The following is a 20,210-nucleotide window of genomic DNA, read 5'->3' on the forward strand; positions in this document are numbered from 1 at the left end:
TACTGATCCTACTCTGTAAAGTACTCTGTTAGAGTACAAGTACTGATACAACTCTGTAAAGTACTCAGTTTTAAGTACAAGTACTGATACTACTCTGTAAAGTACTCAGTTTTAAGTACAAGTACTGATACTACTCTGTAAAGTACTCTGTTAGAGTACAAGTACTGATACAACTCTGTAAAGTACTCAGTTTTAAGTACAAGTACTGATACTACTCTGTAAAGTAATCTGTTAGAGTAGAAGTACTGATACTACTCTGTAAAGTACTCCGTTAGAGTAGAAGTACTGATACTACTCTGTAAAGTACTCAGCTTTAAGTAGAAGTACTGATACTACTCTGTAAAGTACTCAGCTTTAAGTACAAGTACTAATACTACTCTGTAAAGTACTCAGCTTTAAGTACAAGTACTGATACTACTCTGTAAAGTACTCAGCTTTAAGTACAAGTACTGATACTACTCTGTAAAGTACTCTGTTAGAGTAGAAGTACTGATACTACTCTGTAAAGTACTCAGCTTTAAGTACAAGTACTGATACTACTCTGTAAAGTACTCAGCTTTAAGTACAAGTACTGATACTACTCTGTAAAGTACTCTGTTAGAGTAGAAGTACTGATACTACTCTGTAAAGTACTCAGCTTTAAGTACAAGTACTGATACTACTCTGTAAAGTACTCAGCTTTAAGTACAAGTACTGATACTACTCTGTAAAGTACTCAGCTTTAAGTACAAGTACTGATACTACTCTGTAAAGTACTCAGCTTTAAGTACAAGTACTGATACTACTCTGTAAAGTACTCTGTTAGAGTAGAAGTACTGATACTACTCTGTAAAGTACTCAGCTTTAAGTAGAAGTACTGATACTACTCTGTAAAGTACTCTGTTAGAGTAGAAGTACTGATACTACTCTGTAAAGTACTCAGCTTTAAGTACAAGTACTGATACTACTCTGTAAAGTACTCTGTTAGAGTAGAAGTACTGATACTACTCTGTAAAGTACTCAGCTTTAAGTACAAGTACTGATACTACTCTGTAAAGTACTCAGCTTTAAGTACAAGTACTGATACTACTCTGTAAAGTACTCTGTTAGAGTAGAAGTACTGATACTACTCTGTAAAGTACTCTGTTAGAGTAGAAGTACTGATACTACTCTGTAAAGTACTCAGCTTTAAGTAGAAGTACTGATACTACTCTGTAAAGTACTCTGTTAGAGTAGAAGTACTGACACTACTCTGTAAAGTACTCAGCTTTAAGTGGAAGTACTTACACTACTCTTTAAAGTACTCAGCTTTAAGTACAAGTACTGATACTACTCTGTAAAGTACTCAGCTTTAAGTACAAGTACTGATACTACTCTGTAAAGTACTCAGCTTTAAGTACAAGTACTGATACTACTCTGTAAAGTACTCTGTTAGAGTAGAAGTACTGACACTACTCTGTAAAGTACTCAGCTTTAAGTGGAAGTACTTACACTACTCTTTAAAGTACTCAGCTTTAAGTACAAGTACTGATACTACTCTGTAAAGTACTCAGCTTTAAGTACAAGTACTGATACTACTCTGTAAAGTACTCAGCTTTAAGTACAAGTACTGATACTACTCTGTAAAGTACTCTGTTAGAGTAGAAGTACTGATACTACTCTGTAAAGTACTCTGTTAGAGTAGAAGTACTGATACTACTCTGTAAAGTACTCAGCTTTAAGTACAAGTACTGATACTACTCTGTAAAGTACTCTGTTAGAGTAGAAGTACTGACACTACTCTGTAAAGTACTCAGCTTTAAGTGGAAGTACTTACACTACTCTTTAAAGTACTCAGCTTTAAGTACAAGTACTGATACTACTCTGTAAAGTACTCAGCTTTAAGTAGAAGTACTAATACTACTCTGTAAAGTACTCTGTTAGAGTAGAAGTACTGACACTACTCTGTAAAGTACTCTGTTAGAGTAGAAGTACTGATACTACTCTGTAAAGTACTCTGTTAGAGTAGAAGTACTGACACTACTCTGTAAAGTACTCTGTTAGAGTAGAAGTACTGACACTACTCTGTAAAGTACTCAGCTTTAAGTACAAGTACTGATACTACTCTGTAAAGTACTCTGTTAGAGTAGAAGTACTGATACTACTCTGTAAAGTACTCAGCTTTAAGTAGAAGTACTGATACTACTCTGTAAAGTACTCTGTTAGAGTAGAAGTACTGATACTACTCTGTAAAGTACTCAGCTTTAAGTACAAGTACTGATACTACTCTGTAAAGTACTCAGCTTTAAGTACAAGTACTGATACTACTCTGTAAAGTACTCAGCTTTAAGTACAAGTACTGATACTACTCTGTAAAGTACTCTGTTAGAGTAGAAGTACTGATACTACTCTGTAAAGTACTCAGCTTTAAGTACAAGTACTGATACTACTCTGTAAAGTACTCAGCTTTAAGTACAAGTACTGATACTACTCTGTAAAGTACTCAGCTTTAAGTACAAGTACTGATACTACTCTGTAAAGTACTCAGCTTTAAGTACAAGTACTGATACTACTCTGTAAAGTACTCTGTTAGAGTAGAAGTACTGATACTACTCTGTAAAGTACTCAGCTTTAAGTAGAAGTACTGATACTACTCTGTAAAGTACTCTGTTAGAGTAGAAGTACTGATACTACTCTGTAAAGTACTCAGCTTTAAGTACAAGTACTGATACTACTCTGTAAAGTACTCTGTTAGAGTAGAAGTACTGATACTACTCTGTAAAGTACTCAGCTTTAAGTACAAGTACTGATACTACTCTGTAAAGTACTCAGCTTTAAGTACAAGTACTGATACTACTCTGTAAAGTACTCTGTTAGAGTAGAAGTACTGATACTACTCTGTAAAGTACTCTGTTAGAGTAGAAGTACTGATACTACTCTGTAAAGTACTCAGCTTTAAGTAGAAGTACTGATACTACTCTGTAAAGTACTCTGTTAGAGTAGAAGTACTGACACTACTCTGTAAAGTACTCAGCTTTAAGTGGAAGTACTTACACTACTCTTTAAAGTACTCAGCTTTAAGTACAAGTACTGATACTACTCTGTAAAGTACTCAGCTTTAAGTACAAGTACTGATACTACTCTGTAAAGTACTCAGCTTTAAGTACAAGTACTGATACTACTCTGTAAAGTACTCTGTTAGAGTAGAAGTACTGACACTACTCTGTAAAGTACTCAGCTTTAAGTGGAAGTACTTACACTACTCTTTAAAGTACTCAGCTTTAAGTACAAGTACTGATACTACTCTGTAAAGTACTCAGCTTTAAGTACAAGTACTGATACTACTCTGTAAAGTACTCAGCTTTAAGTACAAGTACTGATACTACTCTGTAAAGTACTCTGTTAGAGTAGAAGTACTGATACTACTCTGTAAAGTACTCTGTTAGAGTAGAAGTACTGATACTACTCTGTAAAGTACTCAGCTTTAAGTACAAGTACTGATACTACTCTGTAAAGTACTCTGTTAGAGTAGAAGTACTGACACTACTCTGTAAAGTACTCAGCTTTAAGTGGAAGTACTTACACTACTCTTTAAAGTACTCAGCTTTAAGTACAAGTACTGATACTACTCTGTAAAGTACTCAGCTTTAAGTAGAAGTACTAATACTACTCTGTAAAGTACTCTGTTAGAGTAGAAGTACTGACACTACTCTGTAAAGTACTCTGTTAGAGTAGAAGTACTGATACTACTCTGTAAAGTACTCTGTTAGAGTAGAAGTACTGACACTACTCTGTAAAGTACTCTGTTAGAGTAGAAGTACTGACACTACTCTGTAAAGTACTCAGCTTTAAGTACAAGTACTGATACTACTCTGTAAAGTACTCTGTTAGAGTAGAAGTACTGATACTACTCTGTAAAGTACTCAGCTTTAAGTAGAAGTACTGATACTACTCTGTAAAGTACTCTGTTAGAGTAGAAGTACTGATACTACTCTGTAAAGTACTCAGCTTTAAGTACAAGTACTGATACTACTCTGTAAAGTACTCAGCTTTAAGTACAAGTACTGATACTACTCTGTAAAGTACTCAGCTTTAAGTACAAGTACTGATACTACTCTGTAAAGTACTCTGTTAGAGTAGAAGTACTGATACTACTCTGTAAAGTACTCAGCTTTAAGTACAAGTACTGATACTACTCTGTAAAGTACTCAGCTTTAAGTACAAGTACTGATACTACTCTGTAAAGTACTCAGCTTTAAGTACAAGTACTGATACTACTCTGTAAAGTACTCAGCTTTAAGTACAAGTACTGATACTACTCTGTAAAGTACTCTGTTAGAGTAGAAGTACTGATACTACTCTGTAAAGTACTCAGCTTTAAGTAGAAGTACTGATACTACTCTGTAAAGTACTCTGTTAGAGTAGAAGTACTGACACTACTCTGTAAAGTACTCAGCTTTAAGTGGAAGTACTTACACTACTCTTTAAAGTACTCAGCTTTAAGTACAAGTACTGATACTACTCTGTAAAGTACTCAGCTTTAAGTACAAGTACTAATACTACTCTGTAAAGTACTCTGTTAGAGTAGAAGTACTGATACTACTCTGTAAAGTACTCTGTTAGAGTAGAAGTACTGACACTACTCTGTAAAGTACTCTGTTAGAGTAGAAGTACTGACACTACTCTGTAAAGTACTCTGTTAGAGTAGAAGTACTGATACTACTCTGTAAAGTACTCTGTTAGAGTAGAAGTACTGACACTACTCTGTAAAGTACTCTGTTAGAGTAGAAGTACTGACACTACTCTGTAAAGTAATCTGTTAGAGTAGAAGTACTGATACTACTCTATAAAGTACTCTGTTAGAGTAGAAGTACTGACACTACTCTGTAAAGTACTCTGTTAGAGTAGAAGTACTGACACTACTCTGTAAAGTACTCAGCTTTAAGTAGAAGTACTAATACTACTCTGTAAAGTACTCTGTTAGAGTAGAAGTACTGACACTACTCTGTAAAGTACTCTGTTAGAGTAGAAGTACTGATACTACTCTGTAAAGTACTCTGTTAGAGTAGAAGTACTGATACTACTCTATAAAGTACTCTGTTAGAGTAGAAGTACTAATACTACTCTGTAAAGTACTCTGTTAGAGTAGAAGTACTGATACTACTCTATAAAGTACTCTGTTAGAGTAGAAGTACTAATACTACTCTGTAAAGTACTCTGTTAGAGTAGAAGTACTGACACTACTCTGTAAAGTACTCTGTTAGAGTAGAAGTACTGACACTACTCTGTAAAGTACTCTGTTAGAGTAGAAGTACTGACACTGCTCTGTAAAGTACTCTGTTAGAGTACAAGTACTGACACTACTCTGTAAAGTACTCTGTTAGAGTAGAAGTACTAATACTACTCTGTAAAGTACTCTGTTAGAGTAGAAGTACTGACACTACTCTATAAAGTACTCTGTTAGAGTAGAAGTACTAATACTACTCTATAAAGTACTCTATTAGAGTAGAAGTACTAATACTACTCTATAAAGTACTCTGTTAGAGTAGAAGTACTGACACTACTCTGTAAAGTACTCTGTTAGAGTAGAAGTACTGACACTACTCTGTAAAGTACTCTGTTAGAGTAGAAGTACTGACACTACTCTGTTAGAGTAGAAGTACTGACACTACTCTGTAAAGTACTCTGTTAGAGTAGAAGTACTGACACTACTCTGTAAAGTACTCTGTTAGAGTAGAAGTACTGACACTACTCTGTTAGAGTACAAGTACTGACACTACTCTATAAAGTACTCTGTTAGAGTAGAAGTACTGACACTACTCTGTAAAGTACTCTGTTAGAGTAGAAGTACTGACACTTCTCTGTAAAGTACTCTGTTAGAGTAGAAGTACTGACACTACTCTATAAAGTACTCTGTTAGAGTAGAAGTACTGACACTACTCTGTAAAGTACTCTGTTAGAGTAGAAGTACTGACACTACTCTGTTAGAGTACAAGTACTGACACTACTCTGTAAAGTACTCTGTTAGAGTAGAAGTACTAATACTACTCTGTAAAGTACTCTGTTAGAGTAGAAGTACTGACACTACTCTGTAAAGTACTCTGTTAGAGTAGAAGTACTGACACTACTCTGTAAAGTACTCTGTTAGAGTAGAAGTACTGACACTACTCTGTAAAGTACTCTGTTAGAGTAGAAGTACTGACACTTCTCTGTAAAGTACTCTGTTAGAGTAGAAGTACTGACACTACTCTGTAAAGTACTCTGTTAGAGTAGAAGTACTGACACTACTCTGTAAAGTACTCTGTTAGAGTAGAAGTACTAATACTACTCTGTAAAGTACTCTGTTAGAGTAGAAGTACTGACACTACTCTGTAAAGTACTCTGTTAGAGTAGAAGTACTGACACTACTCTGTAAAGTACTCTGTTAGAGTAGAAGTACTGACACTACTCTGTAAAGTACTCTGTTAGAGTAGAAGTACTGACACTACTCTGTAAAGTACTCTGTTAGAGTAGAAGTACTGACACTACTCTGTAAAGTACTCTGTTAGAGTAGAAGTACTGACACTACTCTGTAAAGTACTCTGTTAGAGTAGAAGTACTGACACTACTCTGTAAAGTACTCTGTTAGAGTAGAAGTACTGACACTACTCTGTAAAGTACTCTGTTAGAGTAGAAGTACTAATACTACTCTGTAAAGTACTCTGTTAGAGTAGAAGTACTGACACTACTCTGTAAAGTACTCTGTTAGAGTAGAAGTACTGACACTACTCTGTAAAGTACTCTGTTAGAGTAGAAGTACTGACACTACTCTGTAAAGTACTCTGTTAGAGTAGAAGTACTGACACTACTCTGTAAAGTACTCTGTTAGAGTAGAAGTACTGACACTACTCTGTAAAGTACTCTGTTAGAGTAGAAGTACTGACACTACTCTGTAAAGTACTCTGTTAGAGTAGAAGTACTGACACTACTCTGTAAAGTACTCTGTTAGAGTAGAAGTACTGACACTACTCTGTAAAGTAAAGTACTCTGTAAAGTACTCTGTTAGAGTAGAAGTACTGACACTACTCTGTAAAGTACTCTGTTAGAGTAGAAGTACTGACACTTCTCTGTAAAGTACTCTGTTAGAGTAGAAGTACTGACACTACTCTGTAAAGTACTCTGTTAGAGTAGAAGTACTGACACTACTCTGTAAAGTACTCTGTTAGAGTAGAAGTACTGACACTACTCTGTAAAGTACTCTGTTAGAGTAGAAGTACTGACACTACTCTGTAAAGTACTCTGTTAGAGTAGAAGTACTGACACTACTCTGTAAAGTACTCTGTTAGAGTAGAAGTACTGACACTACTCTGTAAAGTACTCTGTTAGAGTAGAAGTACTGACACTACTCTGTAAAGTACTCTGTTAGAGTAGAACATCAGAAGTCACGTCCTGCTCCTTCAGTCACAGTATATTAGAAGTATCAGAACATATTCACTGCAGCTCATTGTGAATATTAACTGCTGATGGTCGATGTGCTCAGTGTCGGCGTGGCGCTGCTCTGCAGCTTCCTGCTCGGTTTGGGAGACAGCTGCTTCAACACGCAGCTCCTCAGCATCATCGGCTTCACGTTCCGCGACAACAGCGCCCCCGCCTTCGCCGTCTTCAAGTTCATACAGGTGAGAGACATGTAGCATGTAGACAGTAGCAAAACACTCGTCCTGTGTTGCATACAGCGTCGTGTTTGTAGCCAGGAGCTTCATAAACTGACTGTTTATCCAGTTTTAAGACACTTCCTACATCCTGGTGCTTTTAACTCTATATGTGAAGGATTTTACGTTAGCGGCAGCCGAACAGCGTGCAGGAGGAACTCTGATGTTTGACCTTTGACTCAGAGAGAGGAGATCCTCTGGAGGATTCTGCTCACAGGAAAAAGTGAAGAGAATAGTTTCAAATGCACTCAGTGGATTAAGATCAGAACGCTAAAGTTAACAGATGAGTAAATGTGTAAGAAGATATTTGAGGTTTTGAGCAGTGGATGTTTTCTAACTTGAAGTCCGATCAGCTTCTCAACGCGTGTTGTTTCCTCTGCAGTCCATCATGGCCGCTCTGGCCTTCTTCTACAGTAACTACCTGCTGCTGCACTGGCAGCTGCTCATCCTGGTGCTGGTCGGCTTCCTGGGCACCGTAACCTTCTTCATGGCCGAGTGGATGGCCGAGATCCGCCGGAGAGAATCCGACTACGACAGCATCTGATGTGAGTCTGCGGAGGAGGAGGAACGTTTCCCGCCTCTGCAAACAGGCACTGACTCTGGGTACGCTTGTTTTTACATCCCGTCTGCAGAAGCTCGGCCGGCTGCAGGAAGTCTCAATATTTATCTGTAACCAAATCAAAAAGCACGAGGAGGAACTCAGTGCACACAAAATATACCTCATTACCTCTCATACTCTGTGCATCTGGAATAATGTGAACGACTTCCAGACAAACATCAGCTCCTCTGCGTCTCCTTAACTCCTGAAGAAAACTTAGTTCATAGAATAATAAAGTGTCATTGATCCAGCTCATGGCACTACGTCACACACGTTCATTAAAGCTGCACTATTTCAAACTCTTTATTACTCTGAGTGGTGAGAGTTTGTGAACAGATGTTCAGTTCATCAGGACTTCTCTGTCTCTGTTCTCTGGAGGCAGGAGAGCAGAGAACGTTTAGTGCAGGAGTTAAAGGAGACGCAGAGCAGCTGATGCCGAGGGGCAGTGTGTGAAGTGCTCCTTTAAACGGACTTCACTGAGGCATGATGGGTAAAAAGCACTTTTGGTTCGAAGGCCTGTCAGCGATGATATAAGGGGGGGGGGTTCGGGTCATTGTGAATCAGCTGCAGGTTTTCATCTTGTGCTGCTGCTCGGTTAAAGTATAAGGTTGGTGATATTCTATGTTTTTCTTCCCATGAAAAGAGCAACATGAGTCCTTAATGAATCCTCCTCACAAGTATTAATATCTCTTGTTCCTCCATTGTTGTTAAAACTGTTAAACACACACTATGAGAACACACACACACTGCTGCCACAAATACTCACTCGAGCACCACATGTGGATTAATCCGCCGCTGAAAATAGTCCCCAACAGATGCACTATTTCTCCTGTTTGTGTGATTAAAACCATTAATTTGTCTATAAAATGTTAGAAAATAGTGAAGATTGTCTTTTAAATGTCTTGTTCTGTCCTGAACTCAAAGATGTTCACTTTAATATGATATAAGACGGAGAAAAGGAGCACATCTCCACCTTTTTGATGCTGGAAACAACATTTAAAGACATTTCTGCAGGAGAAACGTCTTGAATGATTAAGATTATGGAAAGAGTTGGAGATTATTTTTGCTGTGGATCATCTCTAATAAAACTACAGTGAGCAGCTGTTTTAGGGAATTATGAGCCTTTTTTAAACATGAAACTAAATATATGTGTTTTTAAAGATTAATGTCTTCAGTGGGAACCGACGAGCTCTGAGCCGCAGACAGGAAGTCAGACGTGTTTAGACGCGACACATTGTTGGTTTTGGTCTTTTCATGGGATTTGTTGACAGTAAAAACACACAATAATTTCAGCCTTATCCTTTAAAAGTTCTTCCCCCTCGTGGGACGTCTCGCACAAAATCAACACGATTACAGAGAAACGGACAGAAACTCTGCTGACGCCGTTATCGTCTGTCAGACGCACGAGGTGTTCACGACCTCGCCGGCAACGTTAAGATACTCTGCATCCAGTCAGTCATCTGACAAAGCAGTTAAAAGGGAAATGTGATCCAGAAGCTGAACTTTGTATTCGAGTGAAACGTTCCCCCTCATTCGCACGACGCCGTGTTTCAGGTACAAAATTAATAAAAATCTCAGATTAAAGTCGGAAATTTACAAGAAAAAATCTGAAATTCTGTGAAATTAAAGTCACAAAGAAAGTGAAGCGACAAAATACAAAAGCATTGCTTATAGATTTACGGCTTTAAGAGAAACGATGAGTGATTTATGTTCTCGGGGATATCGAGGTTTTTCTTGTTCGTTCACTTTAATCTCAGATAGATTTAACCCCCCCCCCCTCCAGTTCATTTTATTATTGTTTTTATTTTTACCTAAAATGGCTCTAAATCGTACATTCTCCGTTTTTCTTCTTGTTCCTTCGTGAGACACTAAGTGCTTCTATATTTAGTTGTCATGAGATCCAGATGACTTTTCATAATCACACGTCTGCGTTCAGAGGAAACGTTTAATATGGACATTGTGTTTTTCGCTACGCCAGCGGCTCGAGAGATCCAGTGAAGTCGGTCCGCCGCCTCGGTTCAGAGCAAAGATCTCAACAACTTTCGGATTAATTGCCGTGAAATTTGGTTCGGACATTCGAGTTCCTCACGGGATGAATTATAATAACTTTTCTGGAAAAAGTCATGAAATCAAAAGTCTTAAAGGGGCACTGCAGGTCCAGGTCCAAACACGCTGGTTCCTACAATTCCCATAATGCAACTTGATAATGTCTTATGCTAAGCTCTCCCTGCCGGCACAACAAGTTTTCTGTTTTCTGATTATTTTAATCTGTCGCTTTAATGTTTCAATATTCGTTTGGTCTAAAAACAAAACAGACCTTCACAACTTCAAAGATATTTAGTTTACAACGATGTCCGACAAAGAAACGCAGGAAGTCCTCTCACTTAGAGGCTGGAACCAGAACAGTTCTGTTACGTTGTTTGTATCATGTTCTGTATATGTGCGAACACGAACACGCCACAAACGTAGCAATAACATTGATGTGAACAATGCAGGAGGCCAAATACGTACAAATGTCTGCTTTGCAAATGTTTTACGAGGAAGGAAATGCAGTGGACTCGTTTGTTAGAGACACAGAACGCACCGCGGCGTCGGGCCAGTGTGGAGACACGCTAAGAGGTTAAAGAATATTATAATTACGGAGCCGCTGGAGAATATTCAGAGAGAAAAGTCCATATTTCTGGGAGTGAAGACGTATTTACGAGAAAAGAAACCTGGATATTCTCTGAGGTTATAAAGTCACAAATGTACGAGAAATCTTTTCTCGTAGACTTTCGTTTATTTGTCGTGAATTCACGACTTTAATCGAGTAAGTTCTGAGTTTCTTTCTCTGAATATTACCCCTCAGTAATTTATTACTTTTACCTACAATGGCCTGAAGACGCCTTCGTACACAACGAGCCGGACTCACCATGAAGAGGAGATGAATGTTGTAAGATCAGTGAAGTGCCCCTTTAACAACAAAACTGGATCTTAACTTTGCTCTGATTTCTCTCCGACGACCTTTACGGCCTCACAAAGCTGCTGGCGTGGCTGCAGACTCCGTCTTGTCCTTTTCTTTTGAATCACCGCTGTTGTAACGTGATCTGATGCCAGCGCTAAATACGGGCCTTAAGACAGCTTTATGTACTGTTGAAGTGGGAAACTAGGAACTATATCTTAGATGCTGTAGGTTTATTATCTTTGGTTTAAAGTGTCCATTTATGAATCACAGCTCTGTTCTAGTTAATTTATTGCTAGTGAAACACATTAAGTTTCATGCATTGCAATGGATGCAATCAATGTGGAGGATGTTAAGGTTAAGGGAAGTGCATGTGTACTATGAAGGGATTTTATACTTGAATGTAGTAATTAAGAACTTTCGCTTGCTTGTTTTTATTATCAATAAAACATTATTTTGAAGTTGAGTTGTATCATTTATGTTGGATAATGTGAAAGAGCTGCACAACAGGAATGTACTGGAGGCTAAATGTATTATTTTAATTGCGGTCACAAATATTCAAACATTAATTCAAATCCATCTGACTATATTAATCATGTTGCCATACAAACAAAATACCAATGAAAATGTTCTGCTTTTCCATCTCTCAAAGTGACACATGTCATTCACACACACACACACACACACACACAATGAATGTTTTATTTTCTTCTATTTTCTCAATAAACTCAATGGTAACAAATCTCTTTGCCAGCAGAAAGGTCTTTTTAGTTAATAGTCTATTTATTGTAAATCATGAATTCTTCATAGTGTGTTCCTACTCTTCCACACTGAGCAGATACTTATGGAACATAACAAGCAGCTGAAAGAAGCTGTGTCCTGGCGGACCCCCCCACATCTCGCTTGATTTTAAACAAACAACAAAATAAAATGTGACTTAATAAGTGAGACATCCTTCATAGCTGACAGGATTCTCTGTTTGCAATTCTGGTGGAGAAAGTCTCGTTCAAAGATCTCGCGAGAGTCGACTTGTTTTGGAAGTCAGGGGCGTAAACGTGAGTGAGAGTTGGCGAGTTTGTTGTGTTGCCTACAGAAAGCGTAGTTTAGTGTGATCCAAAAGATTTGACATGTCATGGCTGCATATTTCTACAATGTGGATACAACGCGAGATTTGAGAACGAGACTTCTCCTTGAGCGATACTTAAGTCACAAGAACAAAAAGGTAAAGAAAAAGAATTGTATTGATGACCGCAGCGCACACCAGGGTGTTCCCGAGCAGCGTGCACGCCATCAGGACGCACAGCACGCAGCCAGTCAGCGCGCGGAGGCTGAGCCCACCCGGTGCTCTGGCTCTCCATACCACGAAGCTGCCTGTGCACCATCACCTGCAGCTGTCTGTGCACCATCACCTGCAGCTGTCTGTGCACCATCACCTGAAGCTGCCTGTGCACCATCACCTGCAGATGTCTGTGCACCATCACCTGCAGCTGCCTGTGCACCATCACCTGAAGCTGTCTGTGCACCATCACCTGAAGCTGTCTGTGCACCATCACCTGAAGCTGCCTGTGCACCATCACCTGAAGCTGTCTGTGCACCATCACCTGAAGCTGCCTGTGCACCATCACCTGAAGCTGCCTGTGCACCATCACCAGCTGCCTGTGCACCATCACCTGCAGCTGTCTGTGCACCATCACCTGCAGCTGTCTGTGCACCATCACCAGCTGCCTGTGCACCATCACCTGCAGCTGTCTGTGCACCATCACCTGCAGCTGCGGCTCCACTCCAAGCTGCGTCCAACGCGCAGAGAAGCAGAACAGAATCCTCCTGAAGCTCCAGGAAGCTGAGAGATGTTCCTGCAGACTAAAGTATATTCCCCTCTGCAGTGTGCTGCTCACCACTTCTCAGAGATGTACACTTTAAATGTCAGAAAGTAACAGGTTGCTACAGAGAAATAAACTCAATCCTCAGAAAAGAATAAAACATTCTAAGAACCTGAGTTATTATGAGTCTATTCGCATGAATAATACAGCAAATACTCATTCAATTAAAACGCACGAGGGAATTAATGAAGGAGGGAGAAGTGCAGCATGACTTTAAGAAACACTAATTATGCATTTCAGTCTAATAATGGATCATGGAAGAAGAACATTCTCCCAGAAGAAGTTCCTGCTGCAAAAAAAACACATTTTTGGAAACTTAAAGACATTTTAGTTTTTGGCGTTTTATTATCTGGAGTTAAAAATGAAGCATGTTGTTAGAAAAGCTTGAAAATCCACAAACGGACTGAAGGAAAGTGAATCCTGACCTCTAGTGGGCAAAACACAGCAACATGCACAATCTAACTATACATTTAATATAATATGCATAAATAAATATACGTTTAATATACAAATATACAGATAGAAATATACGTTTAATATATGAATATAATGTGCATGTATAAATTAAATATATAAATATAATATGCATATTTAAATATAAATGTAATATACAAATATAATATGCATATATTAATTTTAACAAACATTTGCACGCTTCAAAGACAGAAAATATAACAAATAAGAACGGGGAGTGACACAAAACATCTTGAGAATTATTTTATTTTTATTATATTTCCCCATCACTTTATAAAAGTGTAAAAATATCCTACAATAATGTAAATATAGTGAAAATGTTTATCAAGGAGGCAGACACAGTGAAATTAAATTTGCTTGATTTTATTTGCAAAATGTTTTTATATATATATATATATATATATATATATATATATATATATATATATAAATATATAAATATATAGGAATGTGGGCGAACCTGAGCACCAGGAGAAAACCCAAAGGGAAAGTGAATTCATATTACTGACTTTGTTCATCAAATTTTAAGTGACATTTTTTTTTTTTTTGGGCTATTTGTGAACAATTTAGATTGTCCAGTCAGTATCTAGTTTCTATATGAGGAATGTGGGAGAACCTGAGCACCAGGACCAGCACACTTGTGTTTGTCAGCCAGGTCCTTCTTCTCATTCTCCACCCATTTTAAATCTGCCTCTAGCAACGTGACGAGCTGCGTGCACGGATTAAACACCAACGGGACATCAGGAGCTGCTGTGTTTTGGCGCTCATTGAAACATGGCTGGAGGACAGCCTGCCCGACTGTGCCGTCACCCCCGAGGGTTTCTCCGACAAGACAGAACAGAGGACTCAGGCAAGTCAAGAGGGGGGGGTGCTTTGTGGTTCACTCTTCGTCTGTGTTTTAAAAATGCATTGCTCCCCGGTTCTGGAGCTGCTGACCATTAAAGCTAGAGCCTTCTACCTCTCCAGAGAGTCCAGCTCAGTCATCCTCAGCTGTTTACACCCCCCAGGCTGACACATCTCCAGCCCTCATCGAACTGTACATGATGGTAAATGGACTCGAGAATTCACACCCTGAGGCTGCGTGTATTGTTTTGGGAGACTTTCACAGAGCCAACATGAAAATTTGTATGTGTTAACGATAAATCCTCCATGACAGCCAAAGTCAGTCTTGGAGTTCCGCAGGGTTCTGTACTTGGACCGATTCTATTCACCTTATATATGCTTCCTTTGGGCAATATTATAAGGAACCACTCTATAAACTTTCATTGCTATGCGGATGATACCCAATTATATCTATCAATTAAACCAGATGAAACCAATCAATTGGCTAAACTTCAAGCCTTAAGGACATAAAAACTTGGATGTTCTGCAACTTCTTGATGTTAACCACAGACAAAACTGAAGTTATTATACTTGGCCCTAAATGCCTCCGAAACGCATTTTCTAATGACATAGAAGCTCTGGATGGCATTAACTTGGCCTCCAGCACCACTGTAAGGAATCTTGGCGTCATCTTTGATCAAGATCTGTCTTTTAACTCCCACATAAAACAAATCTCAAGGACTGCCTTCTTTCATCTACGTAACATTGCAAAAATAACATCCTGTCTCAAAATGATGCAGAAAAACTAGTCCATGCATTTGTTACTTCAAGGCTGGATTACTGCAACTCATTGTTATCAGGTTGTCCCAAAAAGTCTCTTAAGACTCTTCAGTTGATCCAAAATGCAGCGGCACGTGTATTGACAAGAACAAGGAAACGGGATCATATTACTCCTGTATTAGCTGCTCTGCACTGGCTCCCGGTAAAATACAGAATAGAATTCAAAATCCTTCTCCTGACTTACAAAGCAATTAAAGGTCAGGCTCCAGCATATCTTAAAGATCTCATAGTACCTTATAAACCAACTAGAGCATTGCGCTCCCAGACTGCAGGGTTACTTGTGGTTCCTAGAGTCTCTAAGAGTACAATGGGAGCCAGAGCCTTCAGCTATCAAGCTCCTCTCCAGTGGAACCAGCTTCCAGTTTGTGTTCGGGAGGCAGACACACTCTCCACATTTAAGAGCAGGCTAAAGACTTTCCTTTTTGATAAAGTTTATAGTTAGGGCTGGCTCAGGCTTGCCTTGGATCAGCCCCTAGTTATGCTGCTATAGGCTTAGACTGCCGGGGGACACCTCTCTGCTCTCTTCCTTCTCTTCCTCTCTCCTCCCCTCCCTCTCTTCTTCTCCCTCTCTATCTGTATGCATTATGTAAATGTATGTTACTAACTCATCATCCGGATGATGCGTTTAAATCAAATCAAATCAAATCAAATAAATTTGATTTGATTTGATTTGATTTAAATGCTTACGTTATTTATCTCATTTATGAGCACGTTTCAGTGTTTACTGCACGGATGTCAAACTCAAAGCAAGTATATTCGGCCCGCGAGAAAATATCATATGTCTGTCATAACTGGCCCGCCGGTTTTGGTAATTAAATCAATGCATGGCACAACCACGGGAAAAGACATTTGAGGAAGTATCTAAATGTGTGAATGGAATGAAACCTTTTGGAAAGCAAAGGGAAAGACACCACAGATCTCTGGGACGATGTGAGCCGGACTGTTTGTGCGACATAACGAAGCATCTCACTGTTAAACCTGCAGCTTCAGGGCCGTGTGATCACGGACATGTGTGATGCAGTGAGAGCTTTCTGTGGGAGACTCGGATGCAGAAGGAAACGTAGTCCCAGTTTTTAATGTTGGCCCTCTCTGTGATTGAGTTTGACACCCCCGGTCTACTGTTTGTGCAGCAGTAGATTTAAAATGACACAATATAATTATTTATTACTTGTTAATCATGTTAAAATATGTCTGCGAGCCATATCGCGTTATCGAAAGAGCCATAGGTTCCTGACCCCTGGCCTATGGCAATCAGGATTTCCTCCGAGCCTGCTTCCCACTGCCCGGCCTCGCCCGTCTCAACAGAGGTCATAGCTGGCGCAATGCTAGCGCTAGCATAACTTTCTTTAGCTTCCACGTGTTTTATTAAATAAACTAAACACTTATGTATATCTAATTTATGTGCACGCTTCAGTGTTTACTTTGTGCAGGAAGATACTGCACAGCTGGTGTCAGGAAAATAACCTCTCTCTTAACGTCAGCAAGACTAAAGAGATGACCGCTGACTACAGGAGACAGAAGGGGGGTGGACACCTCCCCATCCATGTCGGTGTTGCTGAGGTTGAAAGGGTCAGCAGCTTTAAGTTCCTCGGTGTGCACATCACTGAGGACCTCTCCTGGACACTCCACACGGACACAATGACCAAGAAAGCTCGTCAGCAGCTCTATTTCCTGAGAAGACTGAGGAAGTTTGGCATGAACACCAGCATCCTCACACACCTCTACAGAGGAACCATCGAGAGCTTGCCTCACGGTCTGGTACGGGAACTGTTCTGCTCACAGCCGCACATCGCTTCAGAGAGCGGTGGAGGCGGCACAGCACACCATTAACAACAGTCTCCCGGCCATTCAGGACATTTTCCACCAGCGGTGCCTCCAGAAGGCACAAAGCATCACAAAGGACCAGAGACACCAGCAGACTGTTCTCCTTGTTACCGTCAGCAGACGATACAGGAGCTGCAGCATCTCCAGACTCAGGGACAGTTTCTACCATCAGGCTTCTCAACCTCCAGACACACTCACTGTCTGCACTACATATAAATAAATATTATTATTATTTATTGTACTGCACAACCCCCCTTTTCTTCATATATGTACATACGTTTTTTGTTATTATTGTTTAACTCAATTGTATATAGTACTTATTTTAAAATATTTCATATATATAAATATATATAATTTCATTTTGATGATTTTGCTGAGCTGACATGCTGTCTCTCTCGCACACATTTCATTGTACCGTTGACCCTGTGTTAACCTACATATGACAAATAAAACTTGAAATAGAACTTTTGCGAAGGGCGCTCCCGACACACACACACACACACACACACGTGCCACGCACTTCCCCCCGTCGTACGGTACGGTCAGCACCCCCCCGTCGCACGATCAGCACCCACCCCAAAGCAGTAAACCTAGGGGAAACACTGACTAGCTTATAACTAGCTTGGTTCAACTATTTTATAACTGGCTCAACGAACCTACTAGTTAAAATGACTTACAACAATCTTACAACTAGTTTAACTAGCTTAAAACTAACTCAACTAGCCTACAACTATCTCAACTCTCTGAATTACCTCAAAAAGTTAAGAACTACCTTACATCTGGTTTACAACTATCCTACAACTAGCCCTGCTCGCTAAGAACTAGGTCAACGAGTTGAAGCTAGGTCAACTAGTTGATAACTAGCTCAACTTGCTTACCCGTCTTAAAACTGGCTCAACTCATTTCTAAGTAGCTTACTACTGGCTTACAACTAGCTAAACATGCTTAAAACTAGTTGAATGAGCCTACAATTAGCTAAACATGCTCAGAACTAGTTCAATTAGCTTACAACTAGCTCAACTTGCTTACAACAAGCTTAGCTATTTTATAATTAGCTTTAAACTAGCTCAACCTGCTCAACTAACTTATAATACTAACTAATTTTCCACTGTCTGACTACTAGATCAACTAGATTAGCTCAAGTAGAGCTAAGTAAACTAGCTCAACTAATCTAAAACAAGCTTTCAACTAGCGTAGGCTTACTACTAGCACAACTAGCCTTTAACTAGCTAAATTAACTTTGAACTAGTTCAACTAGCTAAATGCTAGCTCAACTAGCCAATAACTAGTTTCACAACTAACTTACAACTGGCCCAAATGAACAACTAGCTCGACTTGCTTGCAATTACCAGAACTTGCTGACAACTGGCTCAACTAGCTTAAACATAGTTTACAACTAGCTCACATCTGGCTCAATTAGCTTACAACTAGGTCAACTAGTTTATAACTAGTATTTTAATGTAATTGCTGAAGAATCACTTAACAGATGTTCATTGTACTGAGTCCAATGACAAATAATGATTCATGTACAACTAGCTCACCTATCTTACAATTAGATCAACTGCCTTGAAACTTGCTGACAACTAGTTCAAGTAGCTTACAAGTAGGTCAACTAGTTAATAACTAGCCTACAACTTCCTCAACTAGCTAATACATAGCTCAACTGACTAACAACTAGTTCAACTCTGGCTCAGAGTATGAGGGAAGAAATATCATTTTGAGAAGCTTTTAAAGATATTTATTGTAAAATTCCATAAATCAATGAATTCATTGAATAACCAAGAAAATATCAGCAGGTTGTTCAATAAAGAAAATAATCATTGCAGCTCCATATAATACAGATCTAAACAGTAAAGTGCAGCTTACACCTGAACGCACCAGTAAGAAAATCAAATATTATAATAAAACACTTTTACATTTTACTGCACTGTGTACTTTTACGTTTGGTACTTTAAGTACATTAAGCTGGTAATAGCTGTGTACTTTTACCTGAGCAGAACTTTACTAACAAAGTAAGCAAAGTAAAGTATTTTACATGGTAGTATTGATACTTTTACTGCAGTGAAGAATGAACATTACACTGCTTTAGCAGATTCTGTCATTGTATGCTTCGTCAAAAGAGCTTCATTTGATTTCTTAAGATTTCATTCTGAATCAGCTCCATAATGGTTAGCATAGTTAGCATGTTAGCTACTGTTGTGATCCTGAACACGGTGGCAAACAACTAACTGTTAGCACTGAGGTAAACCCTACAACACAAACAGCTAACTGTTAGCACTGAGGTAAACCCTACAACACAAACAGCTAACTGTTAGCACAGAGCTGAACCCTTCAACACAAACGGGTCGCGGGGGCAGCAGCTCCAGTAAGGAACCCCAATCTTCCCTTCTCCGGGCCACATCCTCCAGCTCCGACTGGGGGGTCCTGAGGCGTTCCCAGTGAGGAGATATAATCTCTCCACTGAGAGTAAGTGCAGGGTCCTCTGCTGCCTGCAGGTCTGGTGAAAGCCACCAGAGGGCGGTGCTGACTGCTTCAATGTGTTCTACATAAACAGGGTTCTACTCGTTCTACTTTAACTCAGGGATGGGCCTCAAAACATGTGTCCTGTCTACCAGAGGGCCACTTTGTGACCCTGCACTTCCATCAGTAGGGTACTATAACCCATCATTTAAATAGCCAACTATAGCGACTCATGACTATGGAACTTTCTATTTTTCATATCAGATGCATTTAGTAGTCCTAATTCTTCAACTCATTTAATTAGATTATTAATTATCTTCACACAAACAGATCATCTGCATTCCTGAGTGATTTATTATTTCATATGCAAATGAGGCCTCATAACGCAATGTAAACAAACACCAACACTGAGTTTAACAACTAATATTCATCTTTTTATTGTACTTCTACTCTTCCCTCATATTCCATTACATAAAACCATAAACCATAAAACAAGCATGCATTGTTCTCCAACTGACCCTCCCCCCCCCAGCTCAGCTGTACATCTTAATGAGACACTTTTGTACACTGAATGTCACATCAACATGTGTACATCTGATCTGCATGAGATGAACAGTGTCTCATCTGTCAGTCTGTTTCTCTCGCTTCATTTGACGCTTCATTGTAGAGAAGTTGCTCTCACAGATGTATGTGCTGCCAAACATGCTGGCCATCGTAGCCATATA

The 20,210-nt window shown here is 39.2% G+C and overlaps 1 protein-coding gene across 1 annotated transcript in view; it reads left to right on the forward strand.

Moving 5' to 3' along the window:
• The window catches only part of mfsd11 (major facilitator superfamily domain containing 11), a 20,819-nt gene extending 9,173 nt beyond the window's left edge, over positions 1–11,646 (forward strand). Inside the window, exons 13-14 of the mRNA XM_029428194.1 lie at positions 7,478–7,613; positions 8,029–11,646. Coding sequence (XP_029284054.1) covers positions 7,478–7,613; positions 8,029–8,190 — 298 coding nt within the window. The 3' untranslated portion in view covers positions 8,191–11,646. The remainder of the gene's footprint in view (positions 1–7,477; positions 7,614–8,028) is intronic.
• Positions 11,647–20,210: the final 8,564 nt, after the last annotated feature.

The sequence above is a fragment of the Cottoperca gobio genome, unplaced genomic scaffold (assembly GCF_900634415.1).
Source record: "Cottoperca gobio unplaced genomic scaffold, fCotGob3.1 fCotGob3_491arrow_ctg1, whole genome shotgun sequence".
In the NCBI taxonomy this organism is placed as follows: Eukaryota; Metazoa; Chordata; class Actinopteri; order Perciformes; family Bovichtidae; genus Cottoperca; species Cottoperca gobio.